The sequence below is a fragment of the Amblyomma mixtum genome, chromosome 4 (genome assembly GCF_055824585.1).
Source record: "Amblyomma mixtum isolate Tamu chromosome 4, ASM5582458v1, whole genome shotgun sequence".
NCBI lineage: Eukaryota > Metazoa > Arthropoda > Arachnida > Ixodida > Ixodidae > Amblyomma > Amblyomma mixtum.
Genome location: NC_143015.1, coordinates 144811380 through 144830717, shown reverse-complemented (window position 1 = coordinate 144830717; position 19338 = coordinate 144811380). Strand labels below are relative to the sequence as shown.

General features: G+C 50.0%; 2 protein-coding genes across 3 annotated transcripts; both read left to right on the top strand.

Moving 5' to 3' along the window:
- Window positions 1-745: 745 nt before the first annotated feature.
- On the top strand, window positions 746-15268 carry LOC149348615 (uncharacterized). 2 transcript variants are annotated; one of them, XM_089588196.1, is made up of 3 exons: window positions 4848-4898; window positions 8875-9067; window positions 11623-15268. In XM_089588196.1, exon 3 carries the CDS (start codon window positions 11694-11696, stop codon window positions 13872-13874), a length of 2181 nt encoding a protein of 726 aa, XP_089444322.1. In that variant the 5' UTR covers window positions 4848-4898; window positions 8875-9067; window positions 11623-11693; the 3' UTR covers window positions 13875-15268. The 2 variants fall into 2 exon arrangements, with proteins under 2 accessions (XP_089444323.1, XP_089444322.1); XM_089588197.1 differs by lacking the exons at window positions 4848-4898; window positions 8875-9067 and adding an exon at window positions 746-856.
- Window positions 15269-15360: 92 nt separating this feature from the next.
- On the top strand, window positions 15361-17864 carry LOC149348614 (uncharacterized). Its single transcript, XM_089585862.1, has 2 exons — window positions 15361-16390; window positions 17703-17864. The coding sequence occupies exons 1-2, from the start codon at window positions 15908-15910 to the stop codon at window positions 17715-17717; spliced, it is 498 nt and encodes a 165-aa protein (XP_089441988.1). The 5' UTR covers window positions 15361-15907; the 3' UTR covers window positions 17718-17864.
- The last annotated feature ends 1474 nt before the right edge of the window (window positions 17865-19338 follow it).

The following is a 19338-nucleotide window of genomic DNA, read 5'->3' as shown; positions in this document are numbered from 1 at the left end:
GGATCTTTGGGTCAGTGGACGCTCGAATCGAGCTTATAGGTACTTGGGATGATGAGAGAGAGATGTGTGCTAGCCGTATGCGTTAGCGTTGACAACGGTGAGCGAACTCTGGCGACCAACCATTAACTGCCGCCTGCCAGGGTGGTAGGGTGGGTGGGGACGTTAAAATTCACTGAGACGACGCCGTCTTGCTTCATCGCGTTGAACACGATAAAAAAAAAAATTCAACTACACCAGAAGGGCTCCCAGTTACTACAGGAGTGGTTAACTCGGGGACCCGTCGTGGCAGAATCAGGGATGTGTGTTTGAAGCGTCGCTTCGTCATATTAAGGCGGAAGTCTTTAATGCCTCATACTGTCGTTAGGAGACGCGTCGGCCGCCGTGTCGACAGACGCGTTGGCAGATTTGTCCGTTTTTCGGCGTCACAGCTTAACCAGGGCCTATGGCATTTGAATCCGAGACGCTACCACTCCGCCAAGAAGGCTCAAGGTTCGAGCATGAATAAAGGCGCATCTAGTGAATGCATGGGTTTCATAAATAAAATAAAAGGAATAAAGTCAAGCAAAGGAATAATAAAAAATAAAAATAAGGAAATAAAAAATAAAAAGAAAACAAACATAACATATGAAAATAAAAATAAAATCAATAGAACGAGAAGGAGCAAAAATAAAAATATGAAAAACAAAAATAAATAAAGACAAACAGTGCGCCAAGAAACGCTTTCGCCTTGCAGCACTTTAGAGAGCCAAAGTGCTCCCTGAATTATTTAACACGATTTGGATCGAGAGACGCCAGGGCTGATAAGGTGCGGTGCGCCCAGCAACAGAAAATTCTATGCAACGCATGAGACTCCAGGGTACGTGTGGCCCTAAGACGCGGCATAAATACTGAGTACTGAAAAATTGCACAGAAAAACAAGGACAAAGCAAAGAGAAGACAAGGACGAGCGCTTTGTCGCCGTTTTTCTGAGCAATTTTTTCAGTATGCGTATCAACCGACTAGCCCAACTTTCTGCTCTCCTAATTACTGAGACGCACTCTAGGCCCGACTTCGTCACCTTGAGCAACTAGCACACACTATGTGACGCCAGACGCGGCTTGTTTATAAGGCTTCTCAAGATGGCCCGTGTACTGTGCGACGTCAGCGCACGTTAAAGAACCCCAGGTGGTCGAAATTTCCGAAGCCCTTCACTACGGCATCTCTCATAACCTGAGTCGCTTGGAACGCTATACCCCATAAATCAAACTAAACCAAGCTTCTCAAGATGGAGCGTCTGGGTGTGACGGAACCAAGGCCTAAGGGTCGCTTCGTTGTCTCGAAGCTCAGATTTTATGCGACGCTAGATACGCGTCTGATTCGTAGGGCTCGATAACATAAGGCGTCCGGGTGTGGCGGAACCACGGAGGCGCACTCCATGTCTTGCTTCGGTGCATCGAGCAAGGTAAACGTTCCTGTGTGACGCTAGACATTGCCACGTGGCCACGTAGTACTAGGACCTGCCCTCTCTGGCACAGTCATGGAGACGCGGCCTATGTATCCTTTAGGTTTTCTTGCTTTGTAGGGTTTTACGTCCCTAAGCAACTCAAGGCATGAGGGGCACCGTAGTGCAAGGCGGCGGAACATCGCACAGTACTACATGCGCCTCGAGCATTTCGACTCCATATCGAAACGTGAACGCCACGGCCGAAATCAAAGCCGTGTTTTTCGGGTTAGTGGCCGAGCACCATGACCACTAAGCCACCGCGGCGGCCTACTTCGTCGAGTCGAACACTGCAAAAACGCGCGTCACGCGGTTTGTTCATGCAACCCCGCATGAAGGGGAACTCGTGCAGCTCCTTGAAACATAGAATGCAGACGCATATCTGCCGTATAGAACTGAGTATTTGAAAGGAAAACGCTTTTTAAAGCCCTCCACATCTCAAAAGTGTAATGTACTCACCACTGAGCGCTGACTGGGAATCCTTCATATCTCGGAGTCATTGATTAAGGTCTAGTGGACGGCTTCCTGGCACAGGATATCAGGCGTCTATGGGCGGCCGGCGTTCCCGAAGAACTACCAGAGGGCCAGAGGAAGACGTAGTAGCGTAAAGAACGAACGTTTGTATATTGACGACCACCACCCCTCGCGTTCTTACTTTTATAGCTTCGGCGTTCGACGAGGTCTCTTCCCCTCGTTCTCGCAGAAACCTGCTGGTGATGATGACGATGTGGCTAAGCCTCCTGTCGCTGTCTTTGAAGAGCACCTGGCGGCCAAGTGGAGAACAGTGAACTCGCGGTTTATGGAGGCTTTAACGCCCCAATACAGTAGCCCCAAAGCGGCTGAGGCTATCAGGGACGCCGTAGTGGAGCGCTCCGGAAATTTCGGCCACCTGGGCGTTTTTAACGTGAACTGGCATTGCCCGACACACGGAGGGTCTAGAATTTCGCCTCCGTCGAAATTCAACCGCCGCGGCCGGGATCGAATGTTACACACAATGATTCCAGTGATACTGATGGCGTACGGACAATACATCACCAGTTTTGTCAATGCGCCGTAAGATTTATGAGCAGTGCCCTGTCTGCTCCGGCATCGTCGCTGTTTATATTTATTACGTCACACCCTGTATAGCTCGTTCGGTCGAAAAGCCGTCGTAGTTGTTGGCACCGCCCGACGGAAAAAATTGTATCATTGCGCGTTAAAAACATGGTCTCGAGGCAGAGAGCGCTTGTGTTGTGTACATGTCTGAATCTAATAGTCTGTGTTTCTTGCGCTCTGTAAACGTTTCTTGACGGTGCGAGGAACTCCCGTCCTTTTCCCTCCGAAAGTTCTGACTTCCACGGATGCTTCAAGGGCCCCCCTACGCTGCTTGGAAATGGGTTCTAATAGTCAGAACTGATAGCCTGCTGCATATATCCAACTCAGTGAAATGTCGTTGAATCGATTAACAGCTGACCTACCGCACTCTGTCGACTGCCGTAGCAGCTTGCAGTATACGTCACCACCGCTTTGAACCACAAATTAGACACGTCTCGGAGTCATACTATACTTATTTCAATTATCGCTACGATGCTGGAAGCAACTCCGGCTCAGTACCGCATGCAGCAATCGCTGTAGAGAGAGTCCGGGCAAATAATGTTGAAGCCATTGAAACTCGCACATCAGAGGGCGTCAGCCACGTGGACATTTACTGCGACTTAATAGTACGCACAGCGTGACATCATCAGTGAGCACCATCGCCGGCAGCAGGAGCAGCTGTGGAAGCATCCGCTGATGTTTCTTCGCACGTACCCTGACCGTCGTTCTTCCTGGAGTCGGTTCCGCTTGGAGCTGAAGGGACGTCGTCTTCGGTCGAGGCAGAGCTTTCCGGGAGCCCTCCGGGAGCTTGTTCGGACACTGGCTCGTTTCGCGCAGTGACACAGGAGCATCCCTGGCGATGCGCCGACACGTTTTCGACGAGAGCACCGGACGTCGGCACCCAGGCTAACTTGCACCTTGGCATCTCATGCGACAGCCCGTGTACCACTCTACGCTGTGGCACCAGGCGACGTAATCGCTCAAGGCAGTGTCCCTTGCCAGCGTGCTGGAGTCCAGTTGCGTGAGGTCTATGTGGCTGATCGGCACCCACACGACTCGACACGGAAGCACGGAAACGATCGCGGCATCTTCGGCCGGAGGCGCTGACGACGTGGCGAAAACTGGCATGGCTTAAGCAGTCGCCGCACATGTTCCGTTGATAACAGAGCGCTGGTTTCTGGACAGTGGACACAACTATCAGACAGTTGACGTGAAAGTGGCCTGGCTTCGAAGACCCACCCGGTTTTGTAGCCACGCCTCGGCGGCTTTCGCCAGTGTTATCAGTGGGTGACTCACAGTTTTTGCTGGCGAAACATAGCACAGACAAACCCCTATAGTGAGATACAACTGAAGAAGGAAGGGGCACATACCGGTGGTCGATTTTGAAGACCCCGTAGTTAATCCGGTTAAACCGTCGTTATCCCCCTTCCGTGTGCCCCTCCCTGCGATTTCACGCTAGCAGGTCCAAAGAGGTGGGTCAAGGAAAAGAATCGGTCGATGCCATTGGCTGCAAGGGCTCCTTTGAGTTTTTTTTTTTTTTTGCATTGTATCCAACTATACTTCTTCCTGAGAAAGCTGATTCAGAGAAAGAAGTGACTTGGTTTGACAGGTGATAGGATTGCCCGTTCGGGGTAAGGGGTGCTTGCATCCTTAAACAGGGTACCCCAAAAAGCGTTGGAAAGGGAGCCGCTTTTCCAAGAAAAGCATTCGTGGTGATAAGACGACAGCCGCCATGTAAGGGTTGGAGAAATCTGGATTAGCTACCGTACAAAGCTAAAACTCTACCATGGCGGCTTGATCTATTTTAGGGGCAGAAATTAGATGCAGCGCCCTGTAGACTTTTGGAGTCACAGAAAACAGCCTTCACGACCTGCTAATTTATCTTATTGACTTTAGCTTGCCAATGACCTACTTTAGCTTATCGATAACAGCTTGTAGAGTGGGAGATAGTTGACGATTAAGCTCCCCCTTTTCTTCACACAGCCCAAAATCCAGTCGCTGTGAGGGTCGTGGAAAGGTCTATAGATGTCGGCATCCAACTTCTGCCTGGCCGCCGCAGTGGCTCAGCGGTTATGGTGCTCGGCTGCTGACCCAAAAGACGCGGGTTCGATCCCGGCCGCGGCGGCTGGAATTTCTTTGGAGGAGAAATTCTAGAGGCCCGTGTACTGTGCGATGTCAGTGCACGTTAAAGAACCCCAGGTGGTCGAAATTTCCGGAGCCCTTCACTACGGCGTCCCTCATAGCCTGAGTCGCTTTGGGACGTTAAACCCCGTAAACCAACCAACCAACTTCTGCCTGCAGAACGAGCCACGTCGCCCCGCTGAAGGAGTTGTTGCTTTACAAGGTAGCTGACTTCTAGATTTCTGAAACTCGTCTAAAAAGCCCCGCACGATTTGTTAACCCCTTGCAATTTTTTTTCTTTTTCACAGAAAAGCTTTTCTTAACCGTAACCCACAGACTGGGAGGTGTTTGTCTGGAAAGCATGAAAATGTGTTATTCTTATTATCTTATTTATCACATACTGCAGGCCAAAATATGGCCAAGCAGGAGTGGGGTACACCAAGAGACCTACATTGCACGTGCTAGTAATAATACACTTCAAATGGCATGCGTGAAGGAGGCCTATACCGAAGCGACATTTTGTTTTTCTGTCACAAATAGTGCTATTCATGTGACGTCAGTTACGGGGATAGCCTATGAAGGAAACTGGGGCGCGCAGCAACCAACAGGGTGATCGCACCGCGTCGCAGTTAAATCAGCGGGGTCACGCGGTTTTCCTGAAAATGCGATAATGACCCCGACCCCCCGGTCAGAAGGAGGGAGAAGTTTATGCTAGCGCCATCCTGTTTATGTCTTCCGGGAATCTGGATAAGTTATGGGTACAGTGAACTTATAGTGCTTCATCACTATCATCAGCCTGACAATGCCCCGTACGGGGCAAAGGCTTCTCCCATATCTCTCCAATAACCCTGTCCCTTGCCAGCTGCGACCACTATCTCCGCAAACTTCTCACTGTATCTCGAAGACTGTATCTCATCCGCCCACCTAACTTTCTGCCGCCGCTTCCATGCTTGCCTTCTCTTAGAATCCACTCCGGGTATAAATAACTTAAGAAAGCAACGGATATTTCCCGTCAAAGGTCCCCCTTCCAGCCAATGGCGTCGGCCGATTCTCATGAGCCTGCTAACGCGACACTGCAGGGAGTGGTAGATGATCGGATGATCCTTCTATGATCGGAGATACCCCTCTCTCCTATGTTGCGCCGCTCCCTGCATTGTCACGCTAGCAGGGTCAGGAGAATCGGCCGACGCCACTGAATGAAGGGCGTCCTATTATGGTTAAAAGCCACTGCGTTCTTGAGTTGTATCCAACTATAGTACACTGCAGAAGAGTTGAAATCTGGGTTAGTTGGTACATTATACTTAAGAAAAACCAGCCAAAAAGACGGGGACAAAGGAGAGACGAGGCACACACAACGACTGGACTATCAACTGTGCTTTATTGAAAAACAGCCAGTCTCCGAGAAAACCCAACAGAGCATGCGCAGCTCAACGGCACCGCAAAACCAGCACAAAAAAACAACAGCGAGCTCGTAAGATAGTCAAGCTGCAGTGTCAACGGGACAAGTAACCTAATTCTTTCTGCATCAACGTGATAGAAGCCGTGCTAACACAGTTATCTCCATGATTGCTAATGTGAAATGCTTCGAGGATTTCCCGCTCAACCTTACCCTTGCCTCTACCGAGAAAAGTGACATTCGAAAACAACGGGTAGCACCCGCAATCGCGGCAATGGCGAGGCAAGTTTGCTCCGTCAGCCGGAGTCAGAGAGTTATGGTGCTCTCGTAGCCTTTCATTTATACACCGGCCAGTTTGGCCGATGTAAACTTTTTCGCATGTCAGCGGAATCTTATAAACCACCCGTGTCGCACAAGGAACATAGCAGTTTTGATGCCGCGTCGAACAAACAGGTGGTCTAGTTCTGCCACGCGCGACACGTGAACAAAGGCTTGAAAGTTTGCAAGGAGCAGAAAAGACAACATTGACACCTTGTCTTGCAGCAACTTTTTTGATGTTGTGGGAAGCCCCATGCACATAAGGCATCACCTCAAATTTTCTTCTTTCAGCCCTAGTAGGGTCAGCCACCTTTTCGTTACGGCTCTTAATTCTTTGCAGCAACGACTCTGCCACAGCATTCAAAAGCGGTTTTGGGAAACCGGCATCTTGCAAACGCTTAACCTGGTTGTCGAAACTTGACTTCATGCTATGGTGGCAACTCTTCTGCAGAGCATTGCGAAAGCAGCTCATGGCAATCCCTCTCTTGACAACTTTTGAGTGTGCAGACGAGTACGGTAATAAAGCCTTCTTACTCCTAGGTAAAAAACACCAGCATACATGGCCATCGTCACGAAAAGTTATTTGAAGTTCTAAAAAACGAATCGAATGGTTAGCGGGTAGTTCAAAGGTAAAAGAAAGGGAGCTTGAGCAAGCTTTAAAATCTTCTAAGACATTTTCTACAACCTCATGCAAGGAGTCAGTCGGTGAAAGATTTAACATTATCAAGAAATCGTCAACATATCTAAAAACTTTGCACACTCGTTTGTCAAGAAAAGAGCCTAAAAGTGTATTGTCAAACTTCGCTAAAAAAATTTGGCACAAGATAGGAGCTACGCTAGCACCAATACAGATTCCTTTTTTCTGTATGAACAGACCGCCCTTAAAATCTACAAGTGTAGATGAAAGATAAGTAGTTAACTCCTTGCATGAGGTTGTAGAAAATGTCTTAGAAGATTTTAGGCCATTTAGGACGCTTTATTTGCTAAGGGGTTCTTGGTGCTCTCTCCTAAGCAGGTTGTTGGGGACTATAATATTCTTTATTTGACTTCTCTGGTAGAGTGCACATGAGTTCACTATATTGTTGCTTGCCAAGGAACTGTGTCCTGTCCACTAAGCGAGATGCTTTCCAGTGAGTCAGTTACGTCATATGCGACGTCACATAACACAAGAGGGAAATCTTTGCACATTTCCCAGCTGAAGCTTCGAAGTCTTAAGATGTGCCCGTACCAGCAGCCCAAATGTCAACTTTGCTTCAGTTCCAACTTTATCTTTTTGTCGGTGCATCCTCCTTCGTTTCCTGCAATGGACGGCATGACGAAGCAAAACGCGTTCCTACAGTGTTGCTTGGCCATTGCGTATCGCTCACCTAACATCTTAGTGCTAATATCACACTGCTTACCACTCTTTTTGAGCCTTGTTTAGTTCCTCCTGTGCATCGTTTGCATTGAAGATTTTCGCCCACATTTGTGCCTGAATGGCGTAGCTCTCATGGATAACAGTGCAGGTGCAAGTTCACCTGGTTATTATTCAAGAGCACCCTTGTCTTTGAAAAGCACATGCTGTGTACACATGACTCTGTGCAGTGTACACTGCATGCATTGCAACGTTGATTGGAGGACAGGTTACACATGTTACGCAGGTGAGCCTGTAAGAAGACGGGTATGAAGCAGGTGAAGAAGTAATAGGCCCCAAATGAAAATAGTTTGGTTTGGTTTATTGGTTTTAACGTCCCAAAGCAACTCAGGCTATGAGGGACGCCGTAGTGAAGGGCTCCGGAAATTTCGACCACCTGGGGTTCTTTAACGTGCACTGACATCGCACAGTACACGGGCCTCTAGAATTTCGCCTTCATCAAAATTCAGCCGCCGCGGCCGGGATCGAACCCGCGTCTTTCGGGCCGGCAGCCGAGCGCCATAACCACTGAGCCACCGCGGCGGGGCGCAATGAAAATAGTATAGGGTATGTGAGACTCTATGGGAAGGCATTTGTGCAGTAGTTGCAGCCAGCGTTTCGCGTGGGATGACTTATTTTTGTTTTTGTTTGTCCCCACTAAGACAGCTATAGGTTTCGACAGCTCGGTATCAGAGTTTCCACAAGATAGGGGGAAGCAAGATTCGGAACACGACGAAGACGACGTCTGCTCAGGCCGTTAGCTGCGCCTTTCGTCAAAAAAAAAAAAAAGATTTACAGCAAGATAAGTCCAGCGAGGAAAATTAATTCATGACTCTGGTAAAGCATGTACTTCTGCGTTTTCGCTGTGTCGGAATGAAGTCCGATTGAAAAAAAAAGAAAAGAAAACATAGTTCCGAGAGGATAGGCCAACCCCAACCAAATCGGAAAGCTAAGCTGACGCTACCAATCGTACCTGCCGGCAGCTTTGCTATCATTCCTTGCTGCCCGTGATGTGTTCGTGACGCGTGCATTAACCCTTCGCGATAACTGATGATGCTGCGGAAACAACGTTGGCTGGAACCTTCTTTGCAGGGTTGAACAGTGCCGCTCGTGACAAGTGGGCACTTATTGCAGTGGCGGCTCGCGGTGGGTGAGGTTTGAGAGCATTCGGTACTTTCCGCGCCGGTACCGAGGAAGCCGAGGCAAGAAGGACCCGCTTTCGACCGCAAGAAGCAGGGTACCAGGGCCGCATATACTGCTGGAAAAGGACCGAATCAACGACGAGGTTAGTGTGCCCCTTCTCCTTTCTTTGTTCGTCTTCGAGGCCTACAACGTCCGTGGTAAGCGCAGTCGCCCAATGCCTCTGCCATTTCTCATCCTCGTTATATACCTCTGATATAAGTACACTGATGAAGGATGGGGAGCGGGGCAAGTAGGTAATATTTAATTGTGGGTCGTACAGCGCAATACAGACGGAACGAAAAAGTAGAAGACGACACATACTAGGACTCGCCTGTGTCGTCTTCTACTTTTTCGTTTCGTCCGCTGCGGTCTCATTTTGGTAGAGGCGAAATGCTAAAGACCCGTGTACTGTGCCTCGTCAGTGAAAGTTGAAGAACGCCAAGTGGTCGAAATTGTCCGGAGCCCTCCACTACGGCGTCCCTCACAGCCATTTGTCGATTTGGGGCGTTAAACCACGTAAACCATAGCCTCTGTCTTTCGCCCCTTTCAAGCTGTACCGCCCACACTGATAACGATGTGCACTCATTAGCACAGCAGACAGCCTAATATTTGGCATAATGTTTGACAGCTAAATATCGGCAAGCTGGCACTCTGCACTTCATCTTTGTTATCATGCCTTGTCTGCACACTGCCCTTAGGGCGCCTATACGTGTGGAGGAGGGTCGCTGTTCACGGTCCTCGCATTTTTCAGCATACTACATTGTGGCACAACGATAAGTAGCATCTTTTTATAGCTTTAGCTTAATTTAGCCAACTGACATTTTGATAATTTGCCTTTGGTAATTTAGCTAACATGTCCCCGGATTGTAACGCTTTTAGTGCCCTGTTTGCATTGCTCCGCGACAGCTATGAAAGATATCTTGTCTGAGGTAGGTGCCGACACCGCCGTGTTCAACGTGTGCATAGCGATGGCTGCGGAGGCCTGTCGGCAATCCCGTGAAGCATAGATGAGTCTCGTCTGCCTCTTCCCGTCCATTTTGCTTTACCCACGAGCAGCCCAGTAGCCACTCGATAAGATATTTAGAACATCAATTAACTTCTCGTGGTGATAGTTGTTGCTTTTTACTTAGAAGTGAGGAGTTGTGGTTGCCGTTTTCGTCTGCTGCCTGTAAAGTCGTCAAAAGAGGAATTCCAATGAATTCCTTTCGCAATGCACTGCAAAAGGGTTGTCACCATAGCATGCACAGCATAAAGTTTTGATGATCAGGATGAGCGTTTGGAAGCCGTCATTTTTCGAACACACTTTCGAACGCTGTGACAAACTTTGCTGCAAAAGTGTCGAACTTTGAAAATGGCTGACTCAACAGGAAATAAACGTAAAAAAAAAAATGAGGTAGTGCCTTATATGCACAGGGCTTCCCACGGCATCAAAAAAAAAATGTTGCTGTGAGGCAAGACGTTAACGTCGTCTTTTCTGCGCCATGCAAACTTTCAAGCCTTTGTTCTCGTGTTGCGCGTGGCAGAACCGGACCACCTGTGTACGACGCAGCAGGAAAACTGTTAAATAAAATGTGTGACACCTGTGGTGTACAAGGTCATCCTGACTTGTGGACAACTTTACATCTGCCAAACAGGCCAATATTTGCCACGTATCATTGTAGTGTCCGTTCATTCGCGCAAGGCCGCAGGAAAGGGGTGTTATCATTTTTGTTCGTGACGCGAGAAGCGACCAGACTAATCTCGATTGATCACAGCCATGCCAAGCTGCATCTGGTACGTGTTTCCAGATTACTGTAGATCATCTCGACCTGTTATCTCGAAGTTTCCTTGCCAGCTTTGAATTGAACGATGCCGCGAGCAGCGGGCATTCATAGTTCGACGACTGACGAGCACGTTTGTTGCTTACGCCGCCGGCGAGTGATTCAGTTCCTTTGCGGGTGCAAGTCAGCCCAAATAAAAAGCTTCGTTTACAAGACTTCTTGGTGTCTTCCTGACCGCTGGACTGCCGTCACTACAACGTGACAATACCTGATAGGCTGTGGGAGCACCACAGCTGTGAACTCCACTGACGGAGAACACCTGCCTTGCCAATGCCGGAATTGCGGCTGCTACCCGTTGTTTCGCCTGGGTATAGATAAGGGCAAGGTGGAGCGCGAAATTCTCGAAGCTTATCACGTCACCATGCAAGGGGACAATTGTATCAGCGCGGTGAACATCTCTGATGCAGCAGAAAATAAGTTTCCTTTCGCTGCAGTACTAGCGCCTCGATTTTCTGCCAGCTGTTGTTGATTGTGTATGTGTTTTTGTTGTGCTGCTCATGCTCAGCTGGTTTTCTTGGGAGCTGGACTTACTTCATTGAATCAGTCGATTGTTCTAGTCGCAGTCTGTGTCTCGTCTTTTCTCTCCTTCGTCGTTTTGCTGGTTTATTTCTTCAAGGGAATGAGGCCGTGGCTGGCAAGAGGCAGGGTTAATAGAATAGATATGGGAGCGGTCTCTGTCCTGCAGTGGGCGTGTTTAGGCTGATGATGATGAAAAAAGAGTGCAACAAAGCAGGGATGAATGGCTGTTTCTTTGTGCACACTGGCTGCATAATTTTAAAGTTGAAAACATGTCGGCATGTTTTGAACCCATTACAACGCATTGTCTTCATTTGTGCAGGTTGAAAACGACATAAAAAGGCGATCAACCGAAGGCTGCGTAGAATTTACGGTGCGTACGGACCTTAGGTCATGGCGGCCTCTCGGGAAGTTCCGGGAGCTGGACCTTCAAGCGGCACCCCCAGCCTCGTACTTGGCATCCCATGCACTCGAAACAGGAGCCGGCTTTGCAAACTGCTTCAGCGCCTGACAGCCTTCAACGACATCCTGTGGCATGCAGGCCTACACCTGATGGAAGACGAGCGCGACAGTCTCGGGGACGTGAGCGTTGTCATGGTTCCCGAAGCTCGTCGCGTGTGCGCATGCTCCAGTTCAGACGACGACTGGCCCTGCGATACACTGAAACTCCTGTACCATCTGTTCACGGTGCATAGTTGCATCGTGGCTGTAGAGATAAACTACAGCATTGCGAACGCCGAGTTTCTGCTCACAGCCTTGGCGAGGATGCACAGTCTGAAAAGGCTGACCATATATGGAATACCCAGTGACAAACCAGACATCATTCAGTGCCTCGGTGGCCTGGTCACGTCTGTGGACTTCATTGAGGAGCTCGTGTTCCTGGAAGGTTACTGCGCTTTCGAAGCCGAAGCGACTCTTCCTGTTCGCCTGCTGGAACGAGAAGGAATCGCGCTCACGACTCTGGACGTGGCCAATTTGGAGATGAGCGCGCATCTAGTCACACGCCTGATTGCGGCTTTGACCAAGAATAACACCGTCACGGAACTTGCCGTGGGAGCCTGCGTCTTTGGGTGTGCATCCACCGGATCTTCGGAATTGTTCGCCGGATACTTGGACAAGGCAAGCGGGACACTAAGGAAGCTTACTTTGCGAGCGCCTCCTTTCAGGAATCGAACCGGGCTTAAGACAGTAATTGAAGCCATCTGCAAGAATAACACGTTGGAAGAGCTGATCGCTGATTGGAGTGCAGCGGTTGAAGTAGAATACGTGCTCTTCTCTAAAGTGGTTGCCCAGAACAAAAGCCTGCGTACTTTAAGCGCGCCATGCATGGCGTCTTGCGGCGATTCGAAGCCGACGGCACTTCGCGCTGAGTGTTTTGCTGGGATGAGCCGCACAGACAGAATCCGCCCCTGGCTCCAGGCACTGTCTTCGAACCGCGTCCTAGCGAAGCTGACCATCGACCTGCACTGGCTTACGCGAGATGAATGCCGTGCCTTCTTCCAGGCTGTCGCTAATAACCCATCCCTACAAACCGTTACTGTGCGGCATCTTACGGATGACTGGCATCTGAGGGAAATATGTCTTATGATACGAAACTACGGCCTAGCACAAAAGGTGTTCATCCAGAACTACCACCTGGGCCGCACCACTGTGCAGACTATTTCGGAATGTCCCGAAGTGACCACCCTCACGCTCAGTCCTGATCACCTCTTCCAAGCTGAGCACTTCAGCACTGCGTTAGAAACACTGGCTACCTGCAGCCACGTGACCTCCCTTTACGTCCACTGCAATGATTTCTCGCCGTTAATCTTTTCTGCATTGACCGCTTACGTAGAGGGCTCTTCCGTGCTCAAGAACGTCGAGTTCTATCTTGCCAGTGACATGGAGACACCGTGCGAGGAAATGTACAAGGAACTCTGCCGCTCTGTGAGTCTTTTGGTTGCAGCATTGTCGGCGAACGTCGGCATCAGAAAAATCGTGCTGGAACTGCCCTGTTTGCACTACACGGACTGTCAAAAGCTGGCCGACGCCGCCTTGAAAAGCCGGTACCTGCACGAATTAGTCCTCAGCACGGTTGACGACACATTCTGTAAGCTCTTTCTGTCCTACCTCTTACCGAAACTGGAGCAAAATTACACCCTCCTCCATCTGAAACTCGTCGACAGCAAACCGCTTGACGACGGGATGGTAACCGTGCAGGACATAACCAGGCGCAACGCCAGCCTCGTTAATCGGGCCGGGTGCTTCGTGATGGGTGATCACGGAGCGTACTGTGCGCGTTCCGTGGAGCTTGTCGCCCATCACCCGAAGCTCGTCGAGGTCGTTCAGAGTCGAGCAGGTGTGGACCAAGTAGAAGCCAGGGCGATGATTAGACGCGCCCTTACGCTTCCTTGTCTAACTGGATTGGACGAGTATATGAGGCTAGTTGGAGTCGTCAGACACCGCGTTGTGTGCCAGTTACCGAGTTTTGCGTCTTCTGAGAATAGTAGTAGCATGCAACTGGACATGTTGAACTATGACTGCTGGTTGCACATACGCAGCTACCTGAAGGTAGCGGACGTTGTACAACGTTGACGATCTGATCCTGAAAGACCGGACGGAGAAAGATTTGAGAGCAACATTCGGTGAATCGTCCACGGATAAGTTGCAGAGTAAAATATTTCAATTTTGTGTCTAGTGCCTGAAGCAATGCTCAGTTATCCTTTCGAACTGTGATTTATGCATTCAATGGAGGTGGACTAAAAAAAAATTCCGGGGAGTGGATGAGCATGCGTTGAGTGTGGTCACCTGCCGCATGATATTTGATGTTTAAGTGTTTTATCACTAACGGCCCGTTTTAAAAATTGTTTCCGTGACGGCCCTTTACACCTCACTGCTTTTATCGCTTCTACCTTGTTCATAATCCGTAGCCCATCTTTTATCAACTGACATGACTACTCGGTATTCTGGTGGTCGCAGAGCTTCTTCTTGATGTACCGCCCTCTTCATTGACTGCATAATGTTAGTGCCTCCGAAAATAAAATTCATTTGATAGCCAGCGTCTGTGTGTGCCTTCCACTGTTTCTGTCCCTAGTCTCATGCGTTGCGCTGTATATTCGCCATGCAGAGACAACTAGCCCGTGAACTAACTCTTGTAGAATTCAAAGGGACCAGCAAAAAGCTAACAGTGCACTACATTGCCTCCATACGGGTATAAAGTAACGCCGTAGAACTACGCAAAATATCTCTGCTGATCGAGTTTTCGTGGTGGATTGATGGGGTGAAAACGCGTCCTCTGCTGCTTATTTACAGTAAACGGTACGCACTCACACACTTTGGAAAGACGCTTAGGATGAGTATTTACACACGCTGTGCTAAATAGAATTGTGCGATGAACAGAAGAATGCAAGATACAAGGTTTAAAATGACAAATAAGTATTTACTACGTGCATGCGTCGAGCGGGACACTCCAGCCTGGAAAGAGGGATCACCCGAATGGAAGCGGAAACAAGAAAAGCGGGGCAGCCTAGTGAAGAGCAAGGCCCGAGACGACACCGCTTGACAGTCGGTGTCGTCTTTAGAGGATAACATTCGCGTCAGTGGCATTATTTTTTTTCAATCCAGCTACCGCCTCTCGACACATCGTCACCTACTGAACAACAAATGAATGAAGGCCACAGATACAATCCAATTCAACAGCCGCAATTACTGTTTCGTGCCCCGCTGCACGCGAACCATAAGAACAAGACCATTGGAGCAGCACTTCGTAATCAGGAGCCGTTCGCAGCGGGCTACCGGCATGTTCGGTAATAACGTCAGTGCAAAAGGGTAAAAAGAAGCCTGTTGACATCGAGATGGGCGACTCACGGAACTTGTGGACCGCCGAGCGCATAGATTTCCTGGTGCGTCTGAAGTCTCTGAGACCGGTACCACGTCAGCCTACGCCAGAAGGACAGGGTCTGCATGATCTCAACACGCGAGACTCCAAGCTTGCCAGCCGCGTCCGCGTCGAGGACTGCGTGGTGGCGCTGGCAACAGAGTAGCTGCAACGTCGACTGTGCGTCGGTGTAATGCAAGCGGCTCAGCCGCAACGCGCCGTCATCCTTGGTGAGCATATCTACGAGGACGAACTCCTTCTAGCCTCCCTGCAGAGGTCGCTTCCCGTGCGTGTCCGCGTCCTGCGTTCTCTTTGGTGCTGGAGCTGGGATGGCTTCAAAGGAGTGTACCTCATGGAACTTGACGTCTTCATGGCGTTCTTGGCTGAGGGGCTCACGTGGACAAGCTATGTTCCCGTCCTGATTCTGCATGACTTCCAACACTATCTGGACCCGCGGCACCCTTATCGGAAGATCGTTCTTTTGATTCAAGACTGTCGAGAGCGAAAAGCGTGCTCCACAATGCGGCTACTTGCTATTGTGGATAAGTTGGAGGTCTGCAATCTCGACGCCCTTGAATCAGAATTGTAAAAACTGCGGACGCCGCTGGCGCTAACGTGCTGCCTCGGAACTCCCTCCAGGCCTCATTCTAAGGACGTGGTCGTAGAAATCTGCCCAATTAGTCTGCGTCAACGGTTCATAGATGAATGTGAGGTTGGCTGCTTTGACGGGCAGAGTATACAGGACCTAGACATGACGATTCTACGTCGTGGCATTGCAGCTGCATGCCGCCGAGCCGAAGATACGGTCCTGTGCACTCCACGGATGGACGTTCGAAATTTCTCGTCACATTTCGGGAGGAAGCTTATGGAGGTGAAAGGCAAGGCGCTCTTGGATTATGTGGAAGGAAGGTCTCTGGCCTTGGTGTCGACTGGGGCTTCGCAGCGCACGTTGAAGGAGGTGATCTACGCACAAGGGTCAGTGGCGATTATCGAGAAGCCAGACGACGATGCTCCCGAGGCGCCGGCCGTCTTAGTAGCCACGATGTGTGATGTGCCGACGCTAGCCGTGTACCGCTGGGACGCAGTTTCGCTCTGTGACCTGCCTTTCGGCGTTGCATGCGACCCGCTGTTCAGGAACGCAAGGCGGAGAATATTTCTCACTACCGAATTCGAGTGGAAGGCCTGGCGGCAAGCTCTGGAGCTGCACGACGACCTGGAAGTGCTGCTGAATCGCGTCAGTGAGTGAAATCACGAAATCTTCAAAAAATTTTCGCTATTCGTATCGTGCCGGGATTATGTGTAGGAAAAACAGCTCCTTGTTCTATTTTGTTCGCAGTGGTGTGGAAACTATGAGCTCCAAGTTACGGCTTCGATAAGTGTCGGATTTAGCATCTATTGGCAGCAGTAAATACTTCTCGCCCCCTTGTTTTTCTTGGCGTCAAGGCCACGGAATGTAGAAATGCATTCTATGGCTATGCAGCCTGGATTTTTTCCCATTTTTTGGCCACATCTGATGGCAGCACCTATCACCAATCCCTAACCAGTGAGCTGTGGTCATCGGAGGCCCTGAGGGCCAGAAATGGCTTGTAAGCAGGGCCACCGTAGGAGCTTCGGCCATGGAATCTTGAAATAGGGACTCCAACCACAGGGTTCATACCAAATTTAATCAATAAACATTTTCAAGCAAAACAAGAGCCGCACACTTATCAGATATCCACACCATACATTGAAAAGAGAGGTCCAAATGCTCAGCTTTTTGTCTTCGATACCATTCTCCTTAATGAGCGATGCTGTTACAAGGGAAGATGAAAAGGTTGAATTTGTGCGTAGTATTTTCAGCCCCACAGCTGTAGCGGCTTACGCCAATATGGGTGAGTAGCTCAAAGTCATGTTTTACAGTTGGAGCTTATAGCGCTACTTGAAAAGGGGCTCCTGGGCATGAATATTACATAACCGTTATAAGCTCCAGATTAAGCATGAAAACCCAACTTATACGGTCGTGCTCGTACCGATGATTTTTGAAGCGAAAAGCTTCACTACGAGGGTTGGAGCCGAGCTTCGCGTATGCCGCATGCTGCGACCGAGTGACGTCAGGAAAGGAAACGACGCCTGTCTCTCATGTCTCGGTGGTCACCCAAACCGCGCCGTAAGGGAAGGAAAATGAAATGAAAATTGGTTTTAAGGAAACGACTGTCTCATATATCAGTGGACACCCGAACCGCGAAGTAAGGGCCTTAAGGAAAATGAAATGAAATGAAAATTGGTTTTGAAGCAAAAAGCTTCACTACGAGGGTCGGAGCCGAGCTTCGCGTATGCCGTATGCCGCGACCAGGTGACGTCACGCGCAACGCAGCCGCGCGCTACTGCGCATGTGCGTCGCCTTCTCGCTGTCGCTACAACTGCGCGTGCTTCGCCTCCTCGCCCACCGTTTGACCTTTCGTTGCAGCCGTGTGTTGCCCGCGTCGCAGCCGGCAACCCTCCTCTCCGCATTCCTGCGGGCAGTTTTAACCGCTCCGATTTCCGTCTGCTCCTCCGCCTCCGTACAGGCAGTGTGTGGATGAAGTGGACAATCTTCTCTCCTGCTGGGGTCATCGTCTTGGGGCACCTCTCGTACCGGGATGGTGGTAGGCCCAACTGCATCATCATGCCGCCCACAAACTTCAAGGACCCGAGAAGCGTAAAGCCAGATGTCGGATACGGTCACACCCTGGTAAGCAGAACACGTGCAACGAAACTTCGCTGTTATTCGTCGGTCGCAGTTTCACCTCCCCTGCAGCATGGTTTCAGCCAGTGATACCATGACGTAATCAGGGACAGATTGGGCGTAGCCAAAGCTTCTAACAGCTAATGCTGCGAAAAAGATACCCCTCAGATCTCCACGGGCCGGGCTGCCAGTGTTATGGACCTTAGGAACATAAACACTTTAGTGCAGTGGGGTCGTGCGGGGACCCTGGGGCGTGCCCCGAATTCCTTTTACAATAAAGTTTTCTCTCTCTCTCTCTCTAGTCATAACTAGAAGACATTGGGATATACATGGCGATATAATTCACTCGCATCTGTATTGTTCTTTGCAGCATGCTGGTGCCGATAGATGGGTGTTGCTATTACGCACGATTGTGTCGTCTCTTTCTTAGTCACATCCTACTAGGCCCTTCGCGCTGTTTACCCCGTGTTTTCAGAACCTGAGATGGTATTCGTTTATGGGGGTTTAACGTCCCAAAGCGACTCATGCTATGAGATACGCCGTAGTGAAGGACTCCGGAAATTTCAACCACCTGGGGCTCTTTAACGTGCACCGGCATCGCACAGCACACGGACCTCTAGCATTTCGCAACCATCGAAATTCGAACCCGCGTCTTTCGGGTCAGCAGTCGAGCGCCATAACCAGTGAGCCACCGCGGTGGCGTGCGAGATGGCATTGATCGTGAGGCGATGACCATGATGTTGTAGGCAATTCTGCCCTCATCATCTCCTTCTTATCCGAACGTACAACGGGCAATCCGCCAACCTATTTATCCCGTCTGAGCCCAAACCTAAGCAAAAAAACCTCAATGCTCATTCGGTAAAATGTTGTTCATGAAAGAGAAGGTTTAAATGCTGATCGAATGCACTGCCAGCGGTGCATTGCTTCCTTGACTGCACTTGCTAATCAGTAAAATTCGAATCATTCGGCGGATTCTGCTGTGCTCGGAAAGGACAGTACGGTTCACCGCCGGTCGGGGGGCGTCATCCAAAAGGACAGCATGCGAGCCCCTCCCGCGATCACACGAATTTAGGCCTCACAGAAAAATAAAAGGAGCAGGAGTTCACATTGTAGCGAACCACGACAGCCGCGCCTTCCTTTCACACGTCGTTGAAGCTGTGCTCGCCGAATGTCGCATCGTACATCGAAGCACCACTACCTACCATTCTCAAACTAACGGGCTGACCGATCGCTTCAACCGTACTCCCGGTGACATGCTCACGATGTACTTCGCGACAGACCAGACCAACTGGGACGCTGTCCTCCCTTTCGTGACCTACGCGTACAACAGCGCCTCACAGTCAACCACCGGCTTTACCCCTTTCTTTCTTCTGTATGGGCGTGAGCCGTCGTCCACGATGGACGCCTGCGAGTGGACGCCCCTCTCCGAGGTCGCAAAGCATGCAGAGGAATGCCGCCAGTTGGCGCGCTCTTTGCGC